The sequence below is a fragment of the Heptranchias perlo genome, chromosome 9 (assembly GCF_035084215.1).
Source record: "Heptranchias perlo isolate sHepPer1 chromosome 9, sHepPer1.hap1, whole genome shotgun sequence".
Taxonomy (NCBI): domain Eukaryota; kingdom Metazoa; phylum Chordata; class Chondrichthyes; order Hexanchiformes; family Hexanchidae; genus Heptranchias; species Heptranchias perlo.
The window spans coordinates 7063738-7088121 of record NC_090333.1 but is presented as its reverse complement, the minus strand read 5'-3'; the positions used below and the strand labels follow the sequence as shown (position 1 = coordinate 7088121).

The 24384-nt window shown below is 44.3% G+C and overlaps 1 protein-coding gene across 1 annotated transcript in view; it reads left to right on the top strand.

Moving 5' to 3' along the window:
- Positions 1 to 23835, top strand: part of LOC137325630 (di-N-acetylchitobiase-like) — a 43134-nt gene extending 19299 nt beyond the window's left edge. Inside the window, exons 6-10 of the mRNA XM_067990895.1 lie at positions 681 to 852; positions 941 to 1038; positions 2573 to 2734; positions 5811 to 5992; positions 23586 to 23835. Of these exons, the coding sequence (XP_067846996.1) occupies positions 681 to 852; positions 941 to 1038; positions 2573 to 2734; positions 5811 to 5992; positions 23586 to 23835 (864 nt within the window). The remainder of the gene's footprint in view (positions 1 to 680; positions 853 to 940; positions 1039 to 2572; positions 2735 to 5810; positions 5993 to 23585) is intronic.
- The last annotated feature ends 549 nt before the right edge of the window (positions 23836 to 24384 follow it).

Here is a 24384-nt window from a genome sequence, read left to right as displayed (position 1 = left end):
AAGGCTGTGGATGCTGAGTTGTTGATTACATTCAAGGCTGAGATAAATAGATTTTTGGACTCTTGGCAGAATCAAGGGATATGGGGATTGGGCAGTAAAGTGGATTTGAGGTCAAAGATCAGCCACAATCTGTTTGAATGGCGGAGCAGGCTCAAGGTGCAATGTGGCCTACTCCTGCTTCTGTTTCTTATGTTCTTCTGTTCTTAGACCTTGTTAACTCAGATTGCAGTGATTTAATTCTTGACCTTAAGCCCTACACTCAAATAGCCTGCCAGCACTCAATGTCTGGCCTCGTGTAAACAAACTTTGGCCAATTTGACTAGGTATTGGAGTGTGGCTGGCCCTTTTGGGACTGCAGTTTGGTCACAACTTAATGCCTTTTGAAGAGGAGGAGAGAAAACTGACAGAAAATTGGAGGAAGAAGGTGAGTGAGCAGTGGGGAATCGAACCTGATTAATATTTGATAACCGAGGATCCTATTAATTCTAACTCACTATTTGCCCCAACTTTATCCTGTTCCTTTTTATACAGTCATGAACACTGTCGAACTCCTAACCTGTTAAATTCACAGCTCCCATGGAGCATGTGCGAGTGCATGTAAAAACCATATATCTACTAGTGATATCCAACATAAGGTATGAGATGAAACTAACTTCTTCTTGTTACTCTTTGGCCCTTAGGTCACATTTAACGTGCCTTGGTCTCCAGACTGCATTGATGGCCGATGCTATGACTTTTTGAGAATTGCAAATTCCTGTGACTTTTTATTTGTGATGTCCTATGATATGCAGAGTCAAATGTGGGACATTTGCTTTTCAAAGCCAAATGCTCCCTATTACCAGACTTTATCAGGTATGTACAATAAGACCATCTGGTTCAGGGTCTACCTGCCCGATATCAATGTGAATCTAGGACCCTCATTATTATTTTCCCCATTTAGGTTACTCCGCTTATATCAATCTGGGTATTGATTCCAGAAAGCTCGTGCTGGGAGTTCCATGGTATGGTTATGACTATACTTGCAGGCAGTTGTTTGAGGTCAGGTGTTGTCATTATCTGGCTTTCAGATATCCTAATTATTTAGAATTAACTTTAGTAAACCGTTGTCTTGTTGCTGTGCAAACTATCCCATTGATTCCCTTTTCTGAGGAAATTAATTGTTTGCATTGCACAAGAAATGAGAGTGAAGTCAGTTCACCTGAAACTCATCCCTCTGGTACATTATCTGTCCGAACAGGGCATCAAATTATATTTTGGAACAGTCCAGTATTTTTGCCTCTGTTCACTTGCTTGTAGACTATTTCAAAAACTTCTCTTTACATAAAGAAGATTTTTGATATCTGTTCTATGTTTACTTTTCACTAATTTCCACATGCATCCATTGGCTGGGCTTACCTTACCCGTGCTATTCAACATTTTATTCCACTGAGGCCTCCCCTTAATTGCATTCTTCTGAGCTACAAATCTTAAGCTTCTGCTAATCTTTTCTCAAAACTCATTCCTTTACAATTTTTTTTATTTGTTCATGGGATGTGGGCATCACTGGTAAGGCCAGCATTTTTTGCCCATCCTTCACTGCCCTTGAGAAGGTGGTGGTAAGCCACCTTCTTGAACCGCTGCAGTCCGTAGCAAAGATTGTACAACTGAGTGGCTTGCTTGGCCAATTCAGAGGGTGATTAAAAATCAACTATATTGCTGTGGGTCTGGAGTCACATATCGGCCAGAGTGGATGAATTCGTGAACAGATGAAATACAACAATCCCATAGTCTCATGGCCACCATTACTGAAAATAGTTTTTTTAAATTTCAGATTTTATTTAGTTGAAATTAAATTTCCCAGCTGCTGTAGCAGAATTTGAACTCATGATTCCAGATTATTCGTCCAGGTATCTGGTTCATTCGTCCAGTAACATAACCACAATGCTACCATACCCAGTGGGAGACATTGGAATATAGGAACAGGAGTAGTCCATTCTGCCCCTCGAGCCTGTTCCACCAATCGATCATGGCTAATCTGGATCTTAACTCCATTTACCCACCTTGGTTCTGTAACCCTTAATACCCTTACCGAACAAAAATCTATCAGTCTCAGCTTTGAAATTTTCAATTGACCGAGCCTCAACAGCTTTTTGAGGTCCAGAGTTCCAGATTTCCACCACCCTTTGTGTGAAGAAGTGCTTCCTGACAACACCCCTGAATGGCCAAGCTCTAATTTTAAGGTTATGTCCCCTTGTTCTGGACTCTCCCACCACAGGAAATACTTTCTCTCTATCTACCCTATCAACTGCTTTGATCAATTCAAACACATCAATTAGATCACCCCTTAATCTTCGACATTCAGTCTTGTTGCTGTCTATTTCAAGTTACAACCTTGTCCTTATCTATAAATGTACTATTTAATTTATATATTTCTGTGAGAGACCCTCCTCTCTATATTGTAAAGCTTATGTTTCTCTAATTGTCCCTCATAGCCTTTACACTTAGAGACCAGTCATGCTGTTACTGCATTTTTGAAATGACCAAAGTAACTCTATTCACAAGTGTTATTTTTTCATCCTTTCGTACTTTTCAGACTGGTAGGTGTGTATTGGAAAAGATTGCTTCCCGAGGTGCCCCTTGCAGTGGTGCAGCTGGACGTCAGGTCCCATACAAAGAGATCGTACAGCACGTGCACAAATCAATTACTGGCAGATATTGGGATGATGAGCAGAAAGCCCCATATTATATCTATATGGTAAGACTATCAATCAAAACACAATGGAGAGTTGTGCATTGTCCATTCTTTGTAGAATGCAAACATTGCAGTGTTTCATGATTCAATATTCTCTGTGTACAGGATTCAGCAAAGTTCAGAATGTACAGTTTCTACAGTACAAAATGTGTGTAGTTGGAGAATAGCCAAGAAAATGGGAGTTGACATACAAAGCACCAAACCAATTCCGAGCTGTGGACTTTTCAAATCGATCACTTTACACAACCCATATTGACCCTCCTGTGAAAATCATCATAGTTTAGTTCGTGAAATGTGTGCCCCTGTCTCCCATTTGATGATCAATTTAACACAAAAGATTGACGGTAGCGTGCCCTGTACATAAGAAAACTGCACAGTAGCAAATACCACACACTCTCGACCTACTGCAATCTACCTAGTCACATGTCTAATTGACATTGGCCAAATCTTGCTGAGATACTTGACGCACTGCAGTCAAAGGCTGTGATGCTTGAGCTTTCAGCAGTAACATTTAAATCATGTTTTCCACCTTTCGATTGCAATATTTTGTTACTTTGAGCAATTTGAAAAGATTATTTTGAGATGATAGAATGTTCCACATTGAGTTAAATCAGACCTTGGTTTATCCTATTGTTTTAAATTGTTTTCTCTGGAGGCCAATGCTAACTCTGACTTGCAAGTCATCTATCTCTTTCTATTTTCCCCCAAATCATTTTTTTCCCCAATCGAACACCATAATCTTTTGCCTTGTTGCATCTGAATTGACATCTGGGCTGTGCATTGGATTTTTCTAAGTTGCTGTACTGAGGGAGCGCTGAACTGTCGGAGGTGCCATCTTTCAGATGACACGCTAAACTGAGGTCCCATCTGCGCTTTAAATGTGTGTCTTATGTTCATATGTTGCACAGCATCCAGATGAGTTAATTGATTTGAGTGTTAAAAATGATAGATTGGGATTTCCTTGGAGCTGCAGGGGCACAATTTCAAAATTTGCAGATGGCCCAAAACTTGGAAGTGTAATGAACAGTGAGGAGGTTAGTGATAGACTTCAAGAGGACATAGACAGGCTGGTGGAATGGGCGGACACGTGGCAGCTGAAATTCAATGCAGAAAAGTGTGAAGTCACACATTTCAGTCGGAAGAAAGGTGAGGCAATGTAAACTATGGGATGCAGGAAAGGAGAGATCTGGGGGTTGATGAGCACAAATCGTTAAAGGTGGCAGGGCAGGTTGAGAAAGCATACAGGATGCTGGGCTTTATAAATAGAGGCATAGATTACAAAAGCATGGAGGTTATGATGAATACTTATAAAATGCTGGTTCGGCCACAACTGGAGCATTGTGCCAGTTCTGGGCACCGCACTTTTGGAAGGATGTGAAGGCCTTAGAGGGGGTGCAGAAGAGATTTATGTGAATGATTCGAGGGATGAGGGACTTCAGTTACGTGCATAGACTGGAGAAGCTGGGGTTGTTCTCCTTCGAGCAGAGAAGGTTGAGAGGAGATTTGATAGAGGTGTTCAAAATCATGAAGGGTCTGGAGAGAGCAGATAGAGAGAAACTGTTCCCATTGGTGGAGGAGTCAAGAATGAGGACATAGATTTCAGGTGATTGGCAAAAGAACCAAAGGTGATATGAGAAAAAACTTTTTTACAAAGCGAGTGGTCGTGGTCTGGAATGCACTGCCTGAAGATGTGGTGGAGCAGATTCAATAGTGGCTTTCAAAAGTGAATTCGATATAATATCGCCGTTCCTTCATCGTCGCTGGGTCAAAATCCTGGAACTCCCTAGCTACAGCACTGTGGGAGAACATTCACCACACGGACTGCAGCGGTTCAAGAAGGCGGCTCACCACCACCTTCTCAAGGGTAATTAGGGATGGACAATAAAGCTGGCCTTGCCAGCGATGCCTACATCCCATGAACGAATAAAAAAAAACTTTCAAAAGGGAATTCGATAAGTACTTGAAAGGAAAAGCTTTCCAGAGCTAAGGGGCGAGGGCGGGGGAATGGGACTAGCTGGATTGCTCTTGCAGGGAGCTGGCATGGATGTGACGGGCCGTATGGCCTCCTTCCGTGTTGTAACCATTCTATGATTCTATGATTCTGCATCTTCAGCAAAGCTAATCCACTGTAATCAGAAATGTGTGCTTGAGTGTGAAGCATTGTTTCCGACATAGACTGTTGGATTTCATATTAAAAATTAAGCTGACAGTTTGGGCAATTTGGCTTGAATCTAAGACGGAGATCCTCTTTTTGATGCTTTCCTGTCAGGACACCTGTATTTAAATGTCAAGCCCATGGAGGAACTTCGGCTCATTTTCAAAGCTTCGTTGTTTGAACAGAGAGTTAGTCCACAATGACAAAACGTTGGAATTTTAAAAACAAAATCTCTACACTACAGGTAGGAAATAAAAAGCCGGTATCAGTAAAAGTTAAAGAATGGCATTTATATTGTGCTTTATCGATTGTCTCTCTGAATCGTCCCAAAGTGCTTCTCACAATAAGTTACTTTGAAGTGCAGTAACATCGTTATATCACTGACTTGAAATTAAGCTGTGGGATGTTAACGGATGAACGCTTAATTCAATCAGTGAACAGTCTCGCGATATTTTAATGATGACATTAACCTATTAAATCATTTGTACTCTATCCCACGCTGTCATTTTTAGAACAACATTTTCATTGATTTTTCCAATTTTAGTAATTTAAAGAATTCAAAAAGTTGACATTTATTCAGATTCGATGTTCTGTTATCATAGTGAAGGCTCAGTGGTCAGATTCTTTCTAAAATTAGTTTCTATTTTGATTCCTAATCAGGTGTGATGTGTAAATGTACTCAGACACTTTACAGATTACTTACAGTTCATGTAATGTTACAGTGCTTTTCACAATCCGTTTCAACTAAGGTTTGGAACAATCCACCTCTTTACCTTTCTTCTCCTCAGCCCACCTGAGCTTGTCTTTTAATGCAAGCATTTTAAATCGAGCTGCTGAAGATTTTCAGCACTGTGTCTCGAACTGTGCATTGACCTAAACCGCTCGCTCCTATCTGTGTAACTCTCTTTTGTTTTCTTATGGCAGGTTAACAATACTTATCATCTGGTCTGGTATGACGATCCGCAGAGCATTTCAATTAAGTCTGCGATCATGAAGAAATTGAGACTTCGTGGCATAGGCATGTGGAATGGAAATATGCTGAACTACAGTGATGATCATTTCATAGTAAAGCAAACTGAAGACATGTGGAATGCTCTTTGCCCTTTGTGAGGAAAATGGCAACCTTGAACCATCTAACCTTAACATAATGTAATCATTTCATTTTGCAAATAAACTCAGCGAAAAGTGAGCTAGCTTCCAACATTAGAAATTAAAGATAACGCAGATCGAGGGAACAGATTTAAAATTTTATCTAGCTAACGATTTCCAATTCAATGAGAAACAAATGTACTAATGTGATTTGTACCACAAGATCTGGTCGCTTCAGGCATCTTAAGTTGCTAACAAAGTGCGCCAAACCTGTATTGACTATCATAATGCTTAATGATAGTGCAGGCTAAAACTTCTTGCCACTAAATACTTAATATTCAGGGAACAATTCAGCTTTCCCGTTGGGTAATTATGCAGTTCTGACATGCACATGTGTGCTGTCTGTTTTATGCACATTTTAATTCCTGAATGTTCATTTTTATGATTTTTTTGTCTTGGGTTCTCATTTTTAAGAAAGGAGAGAGAGGGAAACCAGGGAATTATAGACCAGTTAGCCTAACATCTGTTGTGGGGAAAATGCTGGAGTCTATAATTAAGGATAGGGTGACTGAACACCTCGAGAATTTTCAGTTAATCAGAGAGAGCCAGCATGGATTTGTGAAAGGTAGGTCGTGCCTGACAAACCTGATTGAATTTATTGAAGAGGTGACTAAAGTAGTGGACAGGGGAATGTCAATGGATGTTATTTATATGCGCTTACAGAAAGCATTTGATAAGGTCCCACATCAGAGACTGTTAGCGAAGATAGAAGACAATGGAATCGAGGGAAAAGTACGGACTTGGTTCAGAAGTTGGCTGAGCGAAAGGCGACAGAGAGTAGGGATAATGGTAAGGTACTCACATTGGCAGGATGTGACCAGTGGAGTCCCGCAGTGATCTGTCTTGGGGCCTCAATTATTCACAATATTTATCAACGACTTAGATGAAGGCATAGAAAGTCTCATATCTAAGTTTGCCGATGACACAAAGATTGGTGGCATTGTTAGCAGTGTAGATGAAAACATAAAATTACAAAGTGATATTGATAGATTCGGTGAATGGGCAAGACTGTGGCAAATGGAATTCAATGTAGACAAATGTGAGGTCATCCACTTTGGATCAAAAAAGTATAGAACAGGGTACTTTCTAAATGGTAAAAAGTTGAAAACAGTGGATGTCCAAAGGGACTTCGGGGTTCAGGTACATCGATCATTAAAGTGTCATGAACAGGTGCAGAAAATAATCAATAAGGCAAATGGAATGCTGGCCTTTTTATCGAGAGGACTGGAGTACAAGGGGGCAGAAATTATGCTGCAGCTATACAAAACTCTGGTTAGACCGCACCTGGAGTACTGTGAGCAGTTCTGGGCTCCGCACCTTTGGAAGGACATATTGGCCTTGGAGCGAGTGCAGCGTAGGTTTACTAGAATGACACGTGGACTTCAAGGGTTAAGTTACGAGGCTCTAAGCTCTGGAATTCCCTCCCTAGACCTGTCTGCCTCTCCAACTCTCTCACCTCCTTTAAGGTGCTCCTTAAAACCTACCTCTTTGACCAAGCTATTCGTCACCTGTCCTAATATCTCCTTATGTGGCTCAGTGTCAAATTTTGTTTGATAATCGCTCCTGTGAGTACTTTGGCACTTTTTACTACATTAAAGGCACTATATAAATGCAAGTTGTTGTTGTTATTCATAGACAATGAATCACTTTTGTAGTGCAGTCGCTGTTGTAAAGATGGGAAACGCAGAAGCCAATTTGTGCACAGCAAGCTCCCGCAAACAGCAATGAAATAAATGACCAGATAATCTGGATCATGTTTAGTTGTTGGTTGAGGGATCGACGTTGACCAGGACACATTGAGAACTGGTTATTTATCTCACTTGCTGTTTGTTGGACCTCGGCTGTGCGCAAAATTGGTGGCTGCATTTTGCCTGCATAACAACAGTGACTCCACTTCAAAAAGTTATTCATTGGCTGCAAAGTACGAAGGGCATGAAAGGTGCTATAGAAATGCAAGTTCTTTCTTGAAGGCATTTAGCTCTATTTTAACACAGGCACTAACCCCTTTTAAAATAAGTGGGTGAATATCACAGTTGACTGATGGTCAGAAGAATTCGCTACAAATATGAAGCATTCGTACAATGTTATCAAATTTAATGTACACAAAAGAAAATTGCAGATGAGAGAGGCCACTCGGGCCATCCAGAAAACCCTCAAATCCCGACCCCATTATTGCATCCAGTTGCTACTCAAATGAATCCAAGGATTTTGTCCCAGCTACTGGATCTGGGAATCCATTGCCTCTGTTGATCACTCTTTGAACTCCCTGATACCAGTGCTAATCCCTTTTACTTTGCATCTCATTACGAAGGCTGCAGATATGCTGCAGCTACCAGTCTCTGCCCAGTGCGGTACAGAGTCGGCACCCCAAAGTTATATTGAGTTCAGCCGTAAAGGAGTCCTGTGCATGTCTGGATGGATGCTGGTGCAGAGCTCCACTTTCTGCCAGCTAATGTGTAATGATAGGGAGGGAGTGAATGGGAGCTCCTGCTTCTTCCTAACATTAAAAAAATTCCACAGAAAGTTTGAAAAGTTTTCCGGAGTTTTAAAAAGCTGTTTTGCGTTAGGCTGAAATTGTAGAGCAGCCGGTACGAACTTAAGCTGGTGCAGGACGGACCCCTGGACTGAGGGAGAGGGGACCGGTGGGGGTCTCACTTTACTTGCTTTAAGTACCGTTGGGAGTCAGATTGCTGGCCTGACATCTGAGTTATGCGACTACTACTGTGGATCTTGCTATCACAAGGAGTAGTTGAGGTGAATACCACAGATGCATTTAAGGGGAAGCTGGATAAACACATGAGGGAGAAAGGAATAGAAGGAAATGCTGTTCGGGTTAGATGAGGAGGGGTGGGAGAAGGCACCTGTGGAGCATAAAAAGGGGCATGGACCAGATGGGCCGAATGGCCTGTTTCGGTGCTGTACATTCTATGTATGTAATTCTATGTAATACCTTGTTGATATTCATCTGAAAGTGGTTCACATTTTAGCAAAATGGCATCAGATACTGAATCCATAGTTTACGGGTATATTTTGTATCGAGAATAATGAATGAAATGTTTGTGAAAAACTTCAGCGACGGCAGCAGATAAGAGCTCGAATTATTGGCCGCTCAAGACCTTGAGCCACGTGAGTAAGTTCCTCTCGTCCCCCCTCCCCTTCACTCCCTCAGTGACCTCATCAACCATCAAACCAATAAGAACAGTGCTCAACTCACACTGACACAACAGACTGTCAGGAACTTGACAATTTTTTTTGATATTTGAAAATAGACATTATTTTATCAAATTTAAAGATACACACAGTTCAATGTAAAAAGACACAATTTCAAGCATTGCAGTTCGAACCAATACAGTGCAGATCGTACACACTATGATCCCATTATTAGAAAACACAGTTTTTTTTTTATTCGTTCATGGGATGCAGGCATCGCTGGCGATGCCGGCATTTATTGCCCATTCCTAATTGCCCTTGAGAAGGTGGTGGTGAGCCGCCTTCTTGAACCGCTGCAGTCCGTGTGGTGACGGTTCTCCCACAGTGCTGTTAAGAAGGGAGTTCCAGGATTTTGACCCAGCGACGATGAAGGAACGGCGATATATTTCCAAGTCGGGATGGTGTGTGACTTGGAGGGGAACGTGCAGGTGGTGTTGTTCCCATGTGCCTGCTGCTCTTGTCCTTCTAGGTGGTAGAGGTCGCGGGTTTGGGGGGTGCTGTCGAAGAAGCCTTGCCGAGTTGCTGCAGTGCATCCTGTGGATGGTACACACTGCAGCCACTGTGCGCCGGTGGTGAAGGGAGTGAATGTTTAGGGTGGTGGATGGTGTGCCAATCAAGCGGGCTGTTTTATCTTGGATGGTGTCGAGCTTCTTGAGTGTTGTTGGAGCTGCACTCATCCAAGCAAGTGGAGAGTATTCCATCACACTCCTGACTTATGCCTTGTAGATGGTGGAAAGGCTTTGGGGAGTCAGGAGGTGAGTCACTCACCGCAGAATACCCAGCCTCTGACCTGCTCTCGTAGCCACAGTATTTATATGGCTGGCCCAGTTAAGTTTCTGGTCAATGGTGACCCCCAGGATGTTGATGGTGGGGGATTCGGCGATGGTAATGCCGTTGAATGTCAAGGGGAGGTGGTTAGACTCTCTCTTGTTGGAGATGGTCATTGCCTGGCACTTATCTGGCACGAATGTTACTTGCCACTTATGAGCCCAAGCCTGGATGTTGTCCAGGTCTTGCTGCATGCAGGGTCGGACTGCTTCATTATTTGAGGGGTTGCGAATGGAAGTGAAGACTGTGCAATCATCAGCGAACATCCCCATTGCTGACCTTATGATGGAGGGAAGGTCATTGATGAAGCAGCTGAAGATGGTTGGGCCTAGGAAACTGCCCTGAGGAACTCCTGCAGCAATGTCCTGGGGCTGAGATGATTGGCCTGCAACAACCACTACCATCTTCCTTTGTGCTCGGTATGACTCCAGCAAATGGAGATTTTTCCCCCTGATTCCCATTGACTTCAATTTTCCTCGGGCTCCTTGGTGCCACACTCGGTCAAATGCTGCCTTGATGTCAAGGGCAGTCACTCTCACCTCACCTCTGGAATTCAGCTCTTTTGTCCATGTTTGGACCAAGGCTGTAATGAGGTCTGGAACAGAGTGGTCCTGGCGGAACCCAAACTGAGCATCGGTGAGCAGGTTATTGGTGAGTAAGTGCCGCTTGATAGCACTGTCGACGAAACCTTCCATCACTTTGCTGATGATTGAGAGTAGGCTGATGGGGCGGGAATTGGCCGGATTGGATTTGTCCTGCTTTTTGTGGACAGGACATACCTGGGCAATTTTCCACATTGTCGGGTAGATGCCAGTTTTGTAGCTGTACTGGAACAGCTTGGCTAGAGGCGCAGCTCGTTCTGGAGCACAAGTCTTCAGCACGACAGCTGGGATGTTGTCGGGGCCCATAGCCTTTGCTGGATCCAGTGCACTCAGCCGTTTCTTGATATCACGTGGAGTGAATCGAATTGGCCGAAGACTGGCTTCTGTGATGGTGGGGATATCGGGAGGAGGCCGAGATGGATCATCCACTCGGCACTTCTGGCTGAAGATGGTTGCAAACGCTTCAGCCTTGTCTTTTGCACTCATGTGCTGGACTCGACCATCATTGAGGAAGGGGATGTTTGCAGAGCCTCCTCCTCCCGTTAGTTGTTTAATTGTCCACCACCATTCACGACTGGATGTGGCAGGACTGCAGAGCTTTGATCTGATCCGTTGGTTGTGGAATCGCTTCGCTCTGTCTGCAGCATGTCGCTTCCGCTGTTCAGCATGCATGTGGTCTTGAGTGGTTGCTTCACCAGGTTGGCACCTCATTTTTTGGTCCGCCTGGTGCTGCTCCTGGCATGCTCTTCCACACTCCTCATTGAACCAGGGTTGATCCCCTGGCTTGTTGGTAATGGTAGAGTGAGGAATATGCCGGGCCATGAGGTTACAGATTGTGCTGGAATACAATTCTGCTGCCAGCAGATTTCATGAGGTCCAGAGTCAATGTTGAGGACTCCCAGGGCCACTCCCTCCTGACTGTGTGTCACTGTACCGCCACCTCTGGTGGGACAGGACATCCCCAGGGATGGTGATGGAAGAGTCTGGGACGTTGGCTGAAAGGTATGATTCTGTAAGTTTGGCTATGTCAGGTTGTTGCTTGACTGGTCTGTGGGACAGCTCTCCCAATTTTGGCACAAGTCCCCAGATGTTAGTCAGGAGGACCTTGCAGGGTCGACTGGGCTTGGTGTTTTTTTGCCGTTGTCGTGTCCGGTGCCGAGTGGTCCGTCTGGTTTTATTCTTGTCATGACTTTTCGTAGCGAGATTTTACAACTGAGTGGCTTGCTGGGCCATTTCAGAGGGCAATTAAGAATCAACCACATTGCTGTGGGTCTGGAGTCACATGTCGGCCAGACCGGGTAAGGACGGCAGGTTTCCTTCCCGAAAGGACATTAGTGAACCAGATGGGTTTTTAGGACAATCCGGTAGTTTCATGGCCATTATTACTGATACTCGTATTTTAATTCCAGATTTTTATTTAATTAATTAAATTTAATTAATTGAATTTAAATTCACCAGCTGCCGTGGCGGGATTTGAACTAATGATTCTGGATTTTAATCCAGGCCTCCGGATTACTAGTCCAGTAACATAACCACTATGCTACCGTACACATTGTGGTAAAATGTTCCACATTCTTACCACTCACTGACTAAAGAAGTTTTTCCTGAATTCCCGATTGGATTTATTTGTGACTGTCTTATAGTTTTGGATTACCTCCAGTTTGGCACTCGGCCACAAGCGGAAAATTACGAACATATGAAGATACGAGAGCTGGAGTAGGCCATTCAGCCCCTCGAGCCTGCTCTGCTATTTGGTAAGGTCATGATTGATCTGATTGTGACCTCAACCCCACTTACCTGTCTACCGACTATAACCTTTGACTCCCTTGTTAATCAGGAATCTATCTTCCTCAGCCTTAGAAATATTCAATGACCCTGCCTCCACCGCTCTCTGGCAAGGGAGTTCCACAGACTCACGACCCTCTGAGAGAAAAAATTCCTCCTCACCTCCGTCTTAAATGGGAGACCCATTATTTTTAAACTGGTGGCCCCTAGTTCCAGTATCTCCCACAAAGGGAAACCTCCTCTCATCATCTACCCCTTCTAGTCCCCTCAGGACCTTGTATGTTTCAATAAGATAACCTCTCGTTCTTCTAAACTCCAGTGTATACAGGCCCAACTTATCCAACCTTTCCTGAAAAGATAACTCCCTCATCTGAGGAATCAGTCGAGTGAACCTTCTCTGAACTACCTCCAAGCAATTATTTCCTTGCAGCATATGCTAAAGAGGAACAACCTCTCAGAACTTCCATCTCCACAATAGTGCAGGTGAGAGGAACTGAACAACATGAGGAAAAGGAGCTCACATCCCAATACTCCATTCCAAGTGTTGGTGCTCAATACACTTCAAAGGACAACTGAAACTAAATAAACTCTTATTACATGCAACTTTAGAGTTACAGTTTAAAAAAATTTCCATTCAAGGTACCTGGTGTCAAATCAAGCATTTCTACCATGAGACCAGCAAGACTAGATCAGAATATAGTTCCTGAGAAAGAGAAACAGCCCATACTGCACCAGTGTGACATTTTTCCGTTTCCCACACCAACCATCCTGTGTTCTCAAATGAGACTGCCTATTTAGTGCTGCAGTTTAGTTCATCACAGTTTTGTGATTTGGGCCCTTTGAGTTGGACTGAGACTATCAAACATGCATCATCCAAGCTGACACTTTTGTGCAGTAATGAGAGAGTGCTGCATTGTTGGAGGGGTTGACTTTTGGATGAGATGTTACAGTTGATCTAATAGACCGCTGGCAATATTGAAGATCAGGGAGTTCTCTTGGTGTCCTGGCCAACACTTTTCTCTCAACCAACATCAGCAGAAACACATTAACTGTTCATTCATGCAACTTGCTGTTTGTGGGACCTTGCTCTGCACATATCAGCAGAATTGTATTCCAGCACAATCTGTAACCTCAGAGCCCGGCATATTCCACTCTCTACCATTACCAACAAGCCAGGGGATCAACCCTGGTTCATTGAGGAGTGCAGAAGAGCTTGTCAGGAGCAGCACCAGGCGTACCTAATAATGAGGTGCCAACCGGGTGAAGCTACAACACAGGACTACATGTATGCTAAACAGCAGAAGCAACATGCTATACATAGAGCTAAGTGATTCCACAACAACCAACGGATCAGATCAAAGCTCTGCAGTCTTGCCACATCCAGTCGTGAATGGTGGTGGACAATTAAACAACTAACGGGAGGAGGAGGCTCTGTAAACATCCCCATCCTCAATAATGGCAGAGACCAGCACGTGAGTGCAAAAGACAAGGCATGAAGCGTTTGCAACCATCTTCAGCCAGAAGTGCCGAGTAGATGATCCATCTCGGCCTCCTCCTGATATCCCCACCATCACAGAAGCCAGTCTTCAGCTATTTCGATTCACTCAACGTGATATCAAGAAACAGCTGAGTGCATTGGATACATCAAAGTTTATGGACCCCGACAACATTCTGACTGTAGTGCTGAAGACTCGTGCTCCAGGACTAACGACGCCTCCAGCCAAACTGTTCCAGTACAGCTACAACACTGGCAACTAACCAACAATGTGGAAAATTGCTCAGGTATGTCCTGTCCATAAAAAGCAGGACAAATCCAATCCGGCCAATTACTGCCCCATCAGTCTGCTCTCAATCATTAGCAAAGTGATTGAAGGTGTCGTCGACAATGCTCTCAAACGACATTACTCACCAAAACTTGCTCACCGATGCTCAGTTTGGTTCCCGCCAGGACTACTCAGCTCCAGACCTCATCACAGCCTTGGTCCAAACATGGACAAAAGAGCTGAATTCCAGAGGTGAGGTGAGAGTGACAGCCCTTGACATCAAGGCAGCATTTGACCGAGTGTGGCACCAAGGATCCCGAGTAAAATTGAAGTCAATGGGAATCAGGGGGAAAACTATCCAGTGGCTGGAGTCATACCTTGCACAAAGGAAGGTGATAGTGGTTGTTGGAGGCCAATCATCTCAGCCCCAAGACATTGCTGCAGGAGTTCCTCAGGGCAGTGTCCATGGCCCAGCCATCTTCAGCTGCTTCATCAATGACCTACCCTCCATCATAAGGTCAGAAATGGGGATGTTCACTGTTGATTGCACAGTGTTCAGTTCCATTCGCAACCCTTCAGATAATGAAGCAGTCCTGGACAACATCCAGGTTTGGGATCATAAGTGGCAAGTAATATTTGTGCCAGATAAGTGCCAGGCAATGACCATCTCCAACAAGAGAGAGTCTAACCACCTCCCCTTGGCATTCAACTGCATTACCATCGCGAAATCCACCACCATCAGCATCCTGGGGGTCAGCATTGACCAGAAAATTAACTGGACCAGCAACATAATTTCTGTGGCTTCAAGAGCAAGTCAGAGGCTGGGTATTCTGTGGCAAGTGACTCACCTCCTGACTCCCCAAAGCCTTTCCACCATCGACCAGGCACGAGTCAGGAGTCTGATGGAATACTCTCCACTTGCCTGGATGAGTGCAGCGCCAACAACACTCAAGAACTCCACACCATCCAGGACAAAATGTTGGTGTTCAGAGGGAATTAGGTGTCCTGGTACACAAAACACAGGAAGTTAACATGCACGTACAGAAAGCAATTGGGAAGTCAAATGGTATGTTGGCCTTTCTTGCAAGGGGGTTGGAGTCCAAGAGTAAGGAAGTCTTGCTACAATTGTAAGATTCTCAAAATTCACAGATCTCCCAAAACTCAGAGAAAAACCCTAAAGAAAAGGACTTTGGAATTTACCTTTTCCCTGAGTATGGAAAACTTTGACCATTGACTAAAATCCTAAGATGGAAGGATAGGTGAGAGGTCACCAGACGAATCCACAACACACACTGTGGAATGTGGGAGAATGACTGCTTCAGACATGTCTCTGTTTTAATGCAAAACCTACAGCAGGTGGTCAACACTCACTGCCATTGAAAGAGGCTACTGCTCCAGACATGGTGGGGCCACATCTTTGTTTTAAAGCAAAACCGATCAACACCTAGGACGTTGGATACAAAAGGAAGCCTTGAGTGACAAGCTCGAAAAATAGGAATTAACAATGACCAATTGGGAGAAGCAATTGCAACATGATGAGGGAGCATCAAAAAGCCATCAAAGATTCTTAAGGACTTTGTCAGAACTGTTTAAACAGGCATGAAGTGTTTTTTTCAAAGTGACGAAGGCCGTTGTAAGAGAGGGATATAGAAGTGGAAAATCGAAACCTCTCTCTCTCTCTCTGGTTCTTGCTGGCGCTTGTGTGCTGCTTGTCTTGTTCTGGCTGTCTCTGGAAGGAAGAGCAGCTTCAGCGAACAACAAGGCGAGGGGGCAACAGGAAAGCAGTTCGACAGTGAAGGTCAGTAGCTCCAGAAGCAGGCTGACACACAAGAAGAAACCAGAGCAACAGCCCCAGTGACCATCAGACACCTCGCGGCAACAAGGGCCTTACGAAACAACCAACCGAATATTGCCACTAACCATTAACTCTGGCCCTTTAGAGTCCAACTTAGCTAGTATAGTGGGATTTGGAGGGGTGAGGTATCATTCTACTGTAATTTCCCTCGTGTGTACCGAAGTGTTCCCCATTTTATTAAAGTGTTAAGATTGTTGTGTTGTATTTTCTCTCTTGAATAAAGGTCAATGTTTCTTGCACCAAAACCAGTTGTCTGCTGCACTTTGTCACAACTAAGTCCAAGGTTGAGAACGCAGGGAGTGGGAGCGATTCGAACTGCTCAGAAGTCAGAGGCGAAGCTGACACATACCACCACCCCCTACAAATTGTACAGGGGCTTATGGAGACCACACCTGGAATACTGTGTGCAGTTTTGGACTCCTTACCTAAGGAAGGATATACTTGACCCCTGGGGACGGTGCAGCGAAAGTTCACTCCATTGATTCCTGGGATGAGAGGGTTGTCCTATGATGAGAGATTGAGTACAATGGGCCTATACTCTCTGGAGTTTAGAGGAATGAGAGATGATCTCATTGAAACATATAAGATGCTGAGAGGGCTTGACAAGGTAGATGCTAAGAGGCTGCTTCCCCTGGCTGAAGAGTCAAGAGCTCGAGGGCACAATATCGGGATAAGGGGTCAGCCATTAAGGACTGAGATGAGGAGCAATTTCTTCGCTCCGAGGGTTGTGAATCTTTGGAATTCTCTACCCCAGAGGACTGTGGATGCTCAGTCGTTGAGTACATTCAAGGCTGAGATGGATAGATTTTTGAATCGAGGGGAATCAAGGGATATGGGGATCGGGCCGGAAAGTGGAGTTGAGGTCGAAGATCAGCCATGATCTTATTGAATGGCGGAGCAGGATCGAGGGGCTGCATGGCCTAGTCCTGCTCCTATTTCTTATGTTCTTATGTTCAAATAGCATAGATGCATTTAATGGGAAGCTGGATAAACGCATGGGGGAAAGCGCTAGAAGGATATACTGATAGGGTTAGATGAAGAGGGGTGGGAGGAGGCATCGATCATTTGGGCCGAATGGCCTGTTTTGGTGCTGTCCATTCTGTGTGTGTAATTCTATGTAAAACCTTGTTGATATGCAACTGAAAGTGGTTCACATTGTAACAAAATGGCAACAGATACTGAATCCATCGTTTATGGGGAAATTTTGTATCGAGCATAATGAATGAAATGTTTGTGAAAAACTCCAATGACGGCAGCAGAGAAGAGCTTCACTCCCTTAGTGACCTCATCAACCATCAAACCAATAAAGAACAGTGCTCCACTCACACTGACACAACAGACTTTAAGAAACTTGATAATTTTTTTTCTATTTCAAAATACACTTTATTTCATCATATTTAAAGATACACACAGTTCAACGTAAAAAGACACAATTTCAATCAATATAGTTCGAACCAATACAATGCAGATCGTACACACTATGATCTCATTATTACAATTCAAAACACAGTACATATCATCGAATACATTTTGTACAATACAAAGTGGGATGGCCTTACTCGGTGGCCTTTCCCCATAGAGCCTTTGCTTGGGCTGCACTTGCTTCAGTGCATCCCGCAGCATCTACTCCTGGACCTTGGAATGTGCCTGTCAGAAACACTCGGTCGTGGACAGCTCCTTCAGCTGGAAGACCAACAGATTTCGGGCCAACCAAAGGGCCTCCTTCACCGAGTTGATAGTTTTCCAGCAGCAGTTGATATCTGTCTCGGTGTGTGTCCCTCGGAACAGGCCATAGAGCACAGCGTCCTGTATTACCCAGCTGTTGGGGATGAATCGGGACAGATACCAACGCATCTCTCTCCATACCTTCTGCGCGAAGGGGCAGTCCATCAGGAGGTTGACGACGGTCTTGTCCCCGCTGCATCCTCGAGGGCAGCTCGCGGTGGCACTGAGATTTCGTGCGTGTTGGAAGGACCGCACTCGGAGGCCCCTTCTCACCACCATCCAGGCTACATCTTGGTGCATGTTGGTCAGTTCTGGTGACAAGGGGTTCTACCAAATGGTATCGACCATCTGGTCAGGGACTACCCGATCGGATCCACCCTCTCCTTTCCCTGCAGGACTCCCAGAAAGTTCCATGACAACCACCAATAAAGAACAGTGCTCTACTCACACTGACACAACAGACTGTAAGAAGCTCACCAATTATGGTACAGAGGCAGGACACAGGGATTCAACCTTTGTGGGATTCTACTCGTAGGAACACAGGAATGTACAGGAGAGAAAAAGCCTATTTTGGACCATCTGGTCATTTCTAGAGTTTAAAAAGTAGAATACACAGATCCCTCAATTGAATTACCCACCATCTGACCTGCTCTTGTAGCCACGGCATTTATGTGTTATTTGTGACTTTGATTAGAGCAGATTCTGTGCTGTGGCAGGAGTGGAAACCTGATTGAAGGGATTAAACCATGGAGTTGCGTGAAAGGTGAATTGAGATTTGAGAGGCAACAACACGCTCAAGGAGTTTGGAGATCAAACAGGGGTTGGAGATGGGGTGGTAGTTTGCAAGGACGGAGGGGTCGAGGGTGAGTTTTTGAGAAGGAGGAGTGATGATGTTGGTTTTGATAGGGAGCGGGGTGGGGGCAGTAACCTGAGGAGAGGGAACCATTTCCAATGTCAGCTAGCATGGGGGCCATGAAGGAAAATTGGGTGGTCAGCAGTTTAGGGGTAAATGGAGCAGGAGGTAGGTCTCGTTGACAAGATGGGCTCAGAAAGGGCTTGAGGGAAGACAAGGGAGAAACTAGAAAAAGATCCGGGGTCATATTCAGTTGCTGACAGAATACTTTCAGTAATTGTTTATTCCTATCGACATAAATGATTCACAAACAATTTGTTGCTAAGAAATAAAAACTTGTTGGCCGATTTGAAAGAACATTTCAGAATGTTGAATTTCCTGGACAGTTAGTCCATCTTGTTATGAACACTGTAGTTCAGAATTTTCACATTATTCTAAATTCACAAATGAATATCAAGTTAATGTGTACACTCTGCATCCTCCTTAAAGACAAGGTAGCCGTGTGTCTTTCTGCTTCAGTACACCTGCACAAACAATCACTCTGGGAATCTACTGAGCGACTGAGGTCCACAGAATTCTTATTGAAGATCGTAACGTCAGGCACGGTGAAATCTGTAAATCGAAAAATATGGGATTAATGACAGAACCACGATAGAAAATGGAGATATTTTTTAAAGTGATGATTTTCCCCTCTGCATTTCAATACCATTGTTATGATTGTAACCTCAAAAGTATCTGGACAGATCTGTACATTGAGTGATGTATGGAGGAAAAAACTCAGACTCACAGATTGCAGTGATGTGTCAGCAGGTGATGACTGTCTATTATGCTGTGCTTTTAAAAAAATGTTTGTTAAGAAAACTTTCCACAGTCAAAGTGGACAGTTGTTTACTTTGGCATTGACTTGAAAGAAATGCAAGGAGAGAGGCTCAAAGACATCTGCCATGGCTCTTCCTGAATGCTTTGCGTCTGTCTTCACAAAAGAGGGGGACGATGCAGACATTGTAGTTAAGGAGGAGTGTGAAATATTGGACGGGATAAGCATAGTGAGAGAGGAAATATTAAGGGGTTTAGCATCCTTGAAAGTAGATAAATCACAAGGCCAGCATGAAATGTATCCCAGGCTGTTACGTGAAGCAAGGGAGGAAATAGCGGAGACTCTGACCATCATTTTCCAATCCTGTCTGGTTACAGGCCTGGTGCTGGAGGATTGGAGGACTGCTAACGTTGTAACATTGTTTAAAACGGGAGAAAGGGATAGACCGAGTAATTACAGGCCAGTCAGCCTAACCTCATTTAGAAAGGCACGGATTAATCGAGGACAGTCAGCATGGATTTGTTCAGGGAAGGTCGTATCTGAAGAACTTGATTGAATTTTTTGAGGAGGTAACAAGGAGCGTCTATGAGGGTAGCATGTTTGATATCGTCTACATGGATTTTATCAAGGCTTTTGACAAGATCTCACATGGCAAACTGGTCAGAAAAGTAAAAGCCCATGGGATCCAAGGGACAGTGGCAAGTTGGATCCAGAATTGGCTTTTTTTTTATTCGTTCATGGGATGTGGGCATCGCTGGCAAAGCCAGCATTTATTGCCCATCCCTAATTGCCCTTGAGAAGGTGGTGGTGAGCCACCTTCTTTAACCGCTGCAGTCCGAGGGGTGAAGTTTCTCCCACAGTGGTGTTAGGTCGGGAGTTCCAGGATTTTGACCCAGCGACGATGATGGAACGGCGATATATTTCCAAGCCGAGATGGTGTGTGACTTGGAAGGGAATGTGCAGGTGGTGTTGTTCCCATGTACCTGCTGCCCTTGTCCTTCTAGGTAGTAGAGATCGCGGGTTTGGGAGGTGCTGTCGAAGAAGCCTTGGTGAGTTGCTGCAGTGCATCGAAGCAAAGGGGAATGGTCGACGGGTGTTTTTATGACTGGAAGGCTGTTTCCAGTGGGGTTCCGTAGGACTCAGCACTAGGACCATTGCTTTTTCTGGTATATATCAATGATTTTGACTGAAATGTAGGGGGTATGATTGAGAAGTTTGCAGATGACACAAACGTTGGCCGTGTGGTTGATGGTGAGGAAGAAAGCTGTAGACTGCAGGAAGATATCAATGGACCAGTCAGGCGGACAAAAAAGTGTCAAATGGCATTCAATCCGGAGAAGTGTGAGGTAATGCATTTGTGGAGGGCAAACAAGGCAAGGGAATACACAATAAATGGGAGGATACTGAGAAGTGTAGAGGAACAGAGGGGCCTTGGAGTGTATGTCTACAGATCCCTGAAGGTAGGTCAGGTAGATAAGGTGGTTAGAATCAGAGAATCACAGCATCATAGAAAGGTTATAGCATGGAAGATGCCATTCAGCCCATTGAGTCCGTGCCGGCTCTGCATCAGAACAATCCAGTTCGTCCCTCTCCCACGCCTTATCCCCGTAGCCCTGCAAACATTTTCCTTTCAAGTACTTTTCCAATTCCCTTTCGAAGACCATAATTGAATCTGCCTCCACCACCCCCTCGGGCAGTGCATTCCCGATCCTAACCACTCGCTGTGTGAAAAAGCTTTTCCTCATGTCACCTTTGGTTCTTTTCCAATCACCTTAAATATATGTCCTCTGGTTCTTGACCCTTCTGCCAACCCTATCTACTCTGTCGAGACCCTTCATGATTTTGAATACCTCCATCAAATCTCCTCTCAACCTTCTTTGTTCCAAAGAGAACAACCCCAGCTTCTCCAGTCTATCCACGTAACTAAAGTCCCTCATCCCTGGAATCATTCCAGTAAATCTCTTCTGCTCCCTCTCGAAGGCTTTCACATCTTTCCAAAAGTGCGGTGCCCGGAACTGGACACAATACTCCAGCTGTGGCCGAACCAGGGTTTTATAAAGGTTCATCATGACTTCCTTGCTTTTGTACTCCATGCCTCTATTTATAAAGCCCAGGACTCCATATGGTTTTTAACCACTTTCTCAACCTGCCCTGCCACCTTCAAAGATTTGTGTGTATACACCCCCAGATCTCTCTGTTCATGCACCCCTTTTACAATTGTGTCCTTTAGTTTATATTGCCGCTCCTCGTTCTTCTTACCAAAATGTATCACCTTGCATTTTTCTGCATTAAATTTCATCTGCCACGTGTCCGCCCATTCCACCAGCCTGTCTATATCCTCTTGATGTCTATAACTATCCTCCTCACTGTTCACTACATTTCCAAGTTTTGTGTCATCTGCAAATTTTTTAACTGTGCCCTCTATACCCAAGTCCAAGTCATTAATATAATCAAGAAAAGCAGTGGTCCTCATACCAACCCCTGGGGAACACCACTGTATACCTCCCTCCCATCCGAAAAAATAAACGTTCACCACTATCCTCTGTTTCCTGTCACTTAGCCAATTCTGTATCCATGCTGCTACTGCCCCTTTTATTCCATGGGCTTCAATTTTGATGACGAGCCTATTATGTGGCACTTTATCAAACGCCTTTTGAAAGTCCATATACACCACATCAACTGCATTGCCCTCATCTATCCTCTCTATTACCTCATCAAAAAACTCGATCAAGTTAGTTAAACACGATTTGCCTTGAACAAATCTGTGCTGGCTTCCCCTCATCAATCCACACTTGTCCAAGTGACTGCTAATTCTGTCCCAGATTATCGTTTCTAAAAGTTTCCCCCCACCGAGGTTAAACTGACTGGCCAAAAGTTGCTGGGTTTATCCTTCCACCCTTTTTTGAACAAGGGTGAACATTTACAATTCTCCAGTCCTCTGGCACCACCACCGTATCTAACGATGTTTGGAAGATTATGGCCAGTACCTCCGCAATTTCCACCCTTACTTCCCTCAGCAACGTAGGGTGCATCCCATCCAGACCGGGTGACTTATTTACTTTAAGTATAACTAGCCTCTCTGGTACCTCTTCTTCAACAATTTTTAATCCATCTGGTATCTCAACTATGTCTTCCATTACTGAGACCCTGGCAGCATCTTCTTGCTCGGTAAAGGCAGATGCACAGTATTCATTTAGTACCTCAGCCATGCCCTCTACCTCCATGAGTGGTTCTCCTTCATGGTCCTTAATGGCCCCACCCCTCCTCTTACTCCCCCTTTACTGTTCACATGCCTATAGAAGACTTTTGCATTCCCATTTATGTTGGCCGCCCATCTATTCTCATATTCTCTCTTTGCCCCTCTTATTTCCTTTCTCACTTTCCCTCTGAACTTTCTATATTCAGCCTGGTTCTCGCCAAGAAGGCAAATGGGATACTTTCCTTTATTGGCCGAGGCATAGAATTTAAGAGCAAGGTGGTTATGCTTGAACTGTATAAAACACTAGTTAGGCCACAGCTGGAGTATTGCATACATTTCTGGTCATCACATTACAGGAAAGATGTAATTGCACTAGAGAGGGTACAGAGGAGATTTATGAGGATGTTGCCAGGACAGGAGAATTTTAGCTAAGAGGAAAAATTAGTTCGGCTGGGGTTGTTTTCTTTGGAACAGAGGAGGCTGAGGGAAGATTTAAATGAGGTGTATAAAATCATGAGGGGCCGAGCGAGAGTGGATAGGAAGGACCTCGTTCCCTCAGCAGAGGGATCAATGACCAGGTGGCATAGATTGAAAGTAATTGGTAGAGGGGAGTTGAAGAAAAATGTTTTCATCCAGAGGGTGGTGAGGGTCTGGAACTCACTGCCTGAAAGGGTGGTAGAGGCAGAAACCCTCATTGCATTTAAAGGGTACTTGGATATGCACTTGAAATGCCACAACCTACAGGGCTATGGACCAGGAACTGGAAAGTGGGATCAGGCGAGATGGCTCTTTATTGGTCGGCACAGACATGATGGGCCGAATGGCCTCCTTCTGTACCGTAAATTTCTATGATTCTATATTAGGGTATTCCACTGTCACATATTAACAAATTCTGAACTATATTTTGTTGCAGCAACTTTCAAAGTCTGCCTGCAGTGAGTTGCACAATAATGAATCAAGGAATATCTTGCGATGATGCCGACTGCAGCATTCCCAGCGACCTGGATATTCCCACCCTCCCAACCTCCCATCACATCAGGGAAGGCCTCCAGCAGATCCTTGGCCGCACTGCCACTGGTAATGCAACCCACCTAGCACTGCTGACCACAGAGGTCACCAGGAGAGGGGTGGTGGTTATCCCTGGGCAGCAGCTGAAGACCTGATGAAGCCTCTTTTGGAGGGTCAGGGCCCCGGTAGTGGGCAACTCTCCCTCTGCCCAGACCCCAAGAATGTACCTTGCTTAGGCCTCAGCAACCTGCCCAACCCTCGTCGACAGAGGGAAATTCGGGAAACCGTGGTGTGATATCCTTTCCTCTTTCTCAGAAGTCGGATTTTCTCAGTATTCTCACATATATATATTGCGCTATTTTCTCAAATAAATACATTTGTAGAAAAGAAATGACTCTATTTGTGCAATTCACCACTCTAAAATGATACGAACATTTATCCTAAAGTAAGTAAAAGAAGAAATTCAGGATCTGAAGTCTTTATTGCTTGTTACCTGATAAGTAATGCAGAATAGGCAAGTTAACGGGTTTGCAGGAATGTGAAGAGGTTACTGAAATGTAAATCTGTCACCAATATCCCTTTAGGAGTGGAAAGGCCACTCATCACTTGGAATTGGAACTTGCTGGTTCAGAGGTCTTTCGACACCATTAACTAAGAGTCTTATTCCATTTTGGGTAGGAATTGCTTCAATGCTTTTGTTTTAT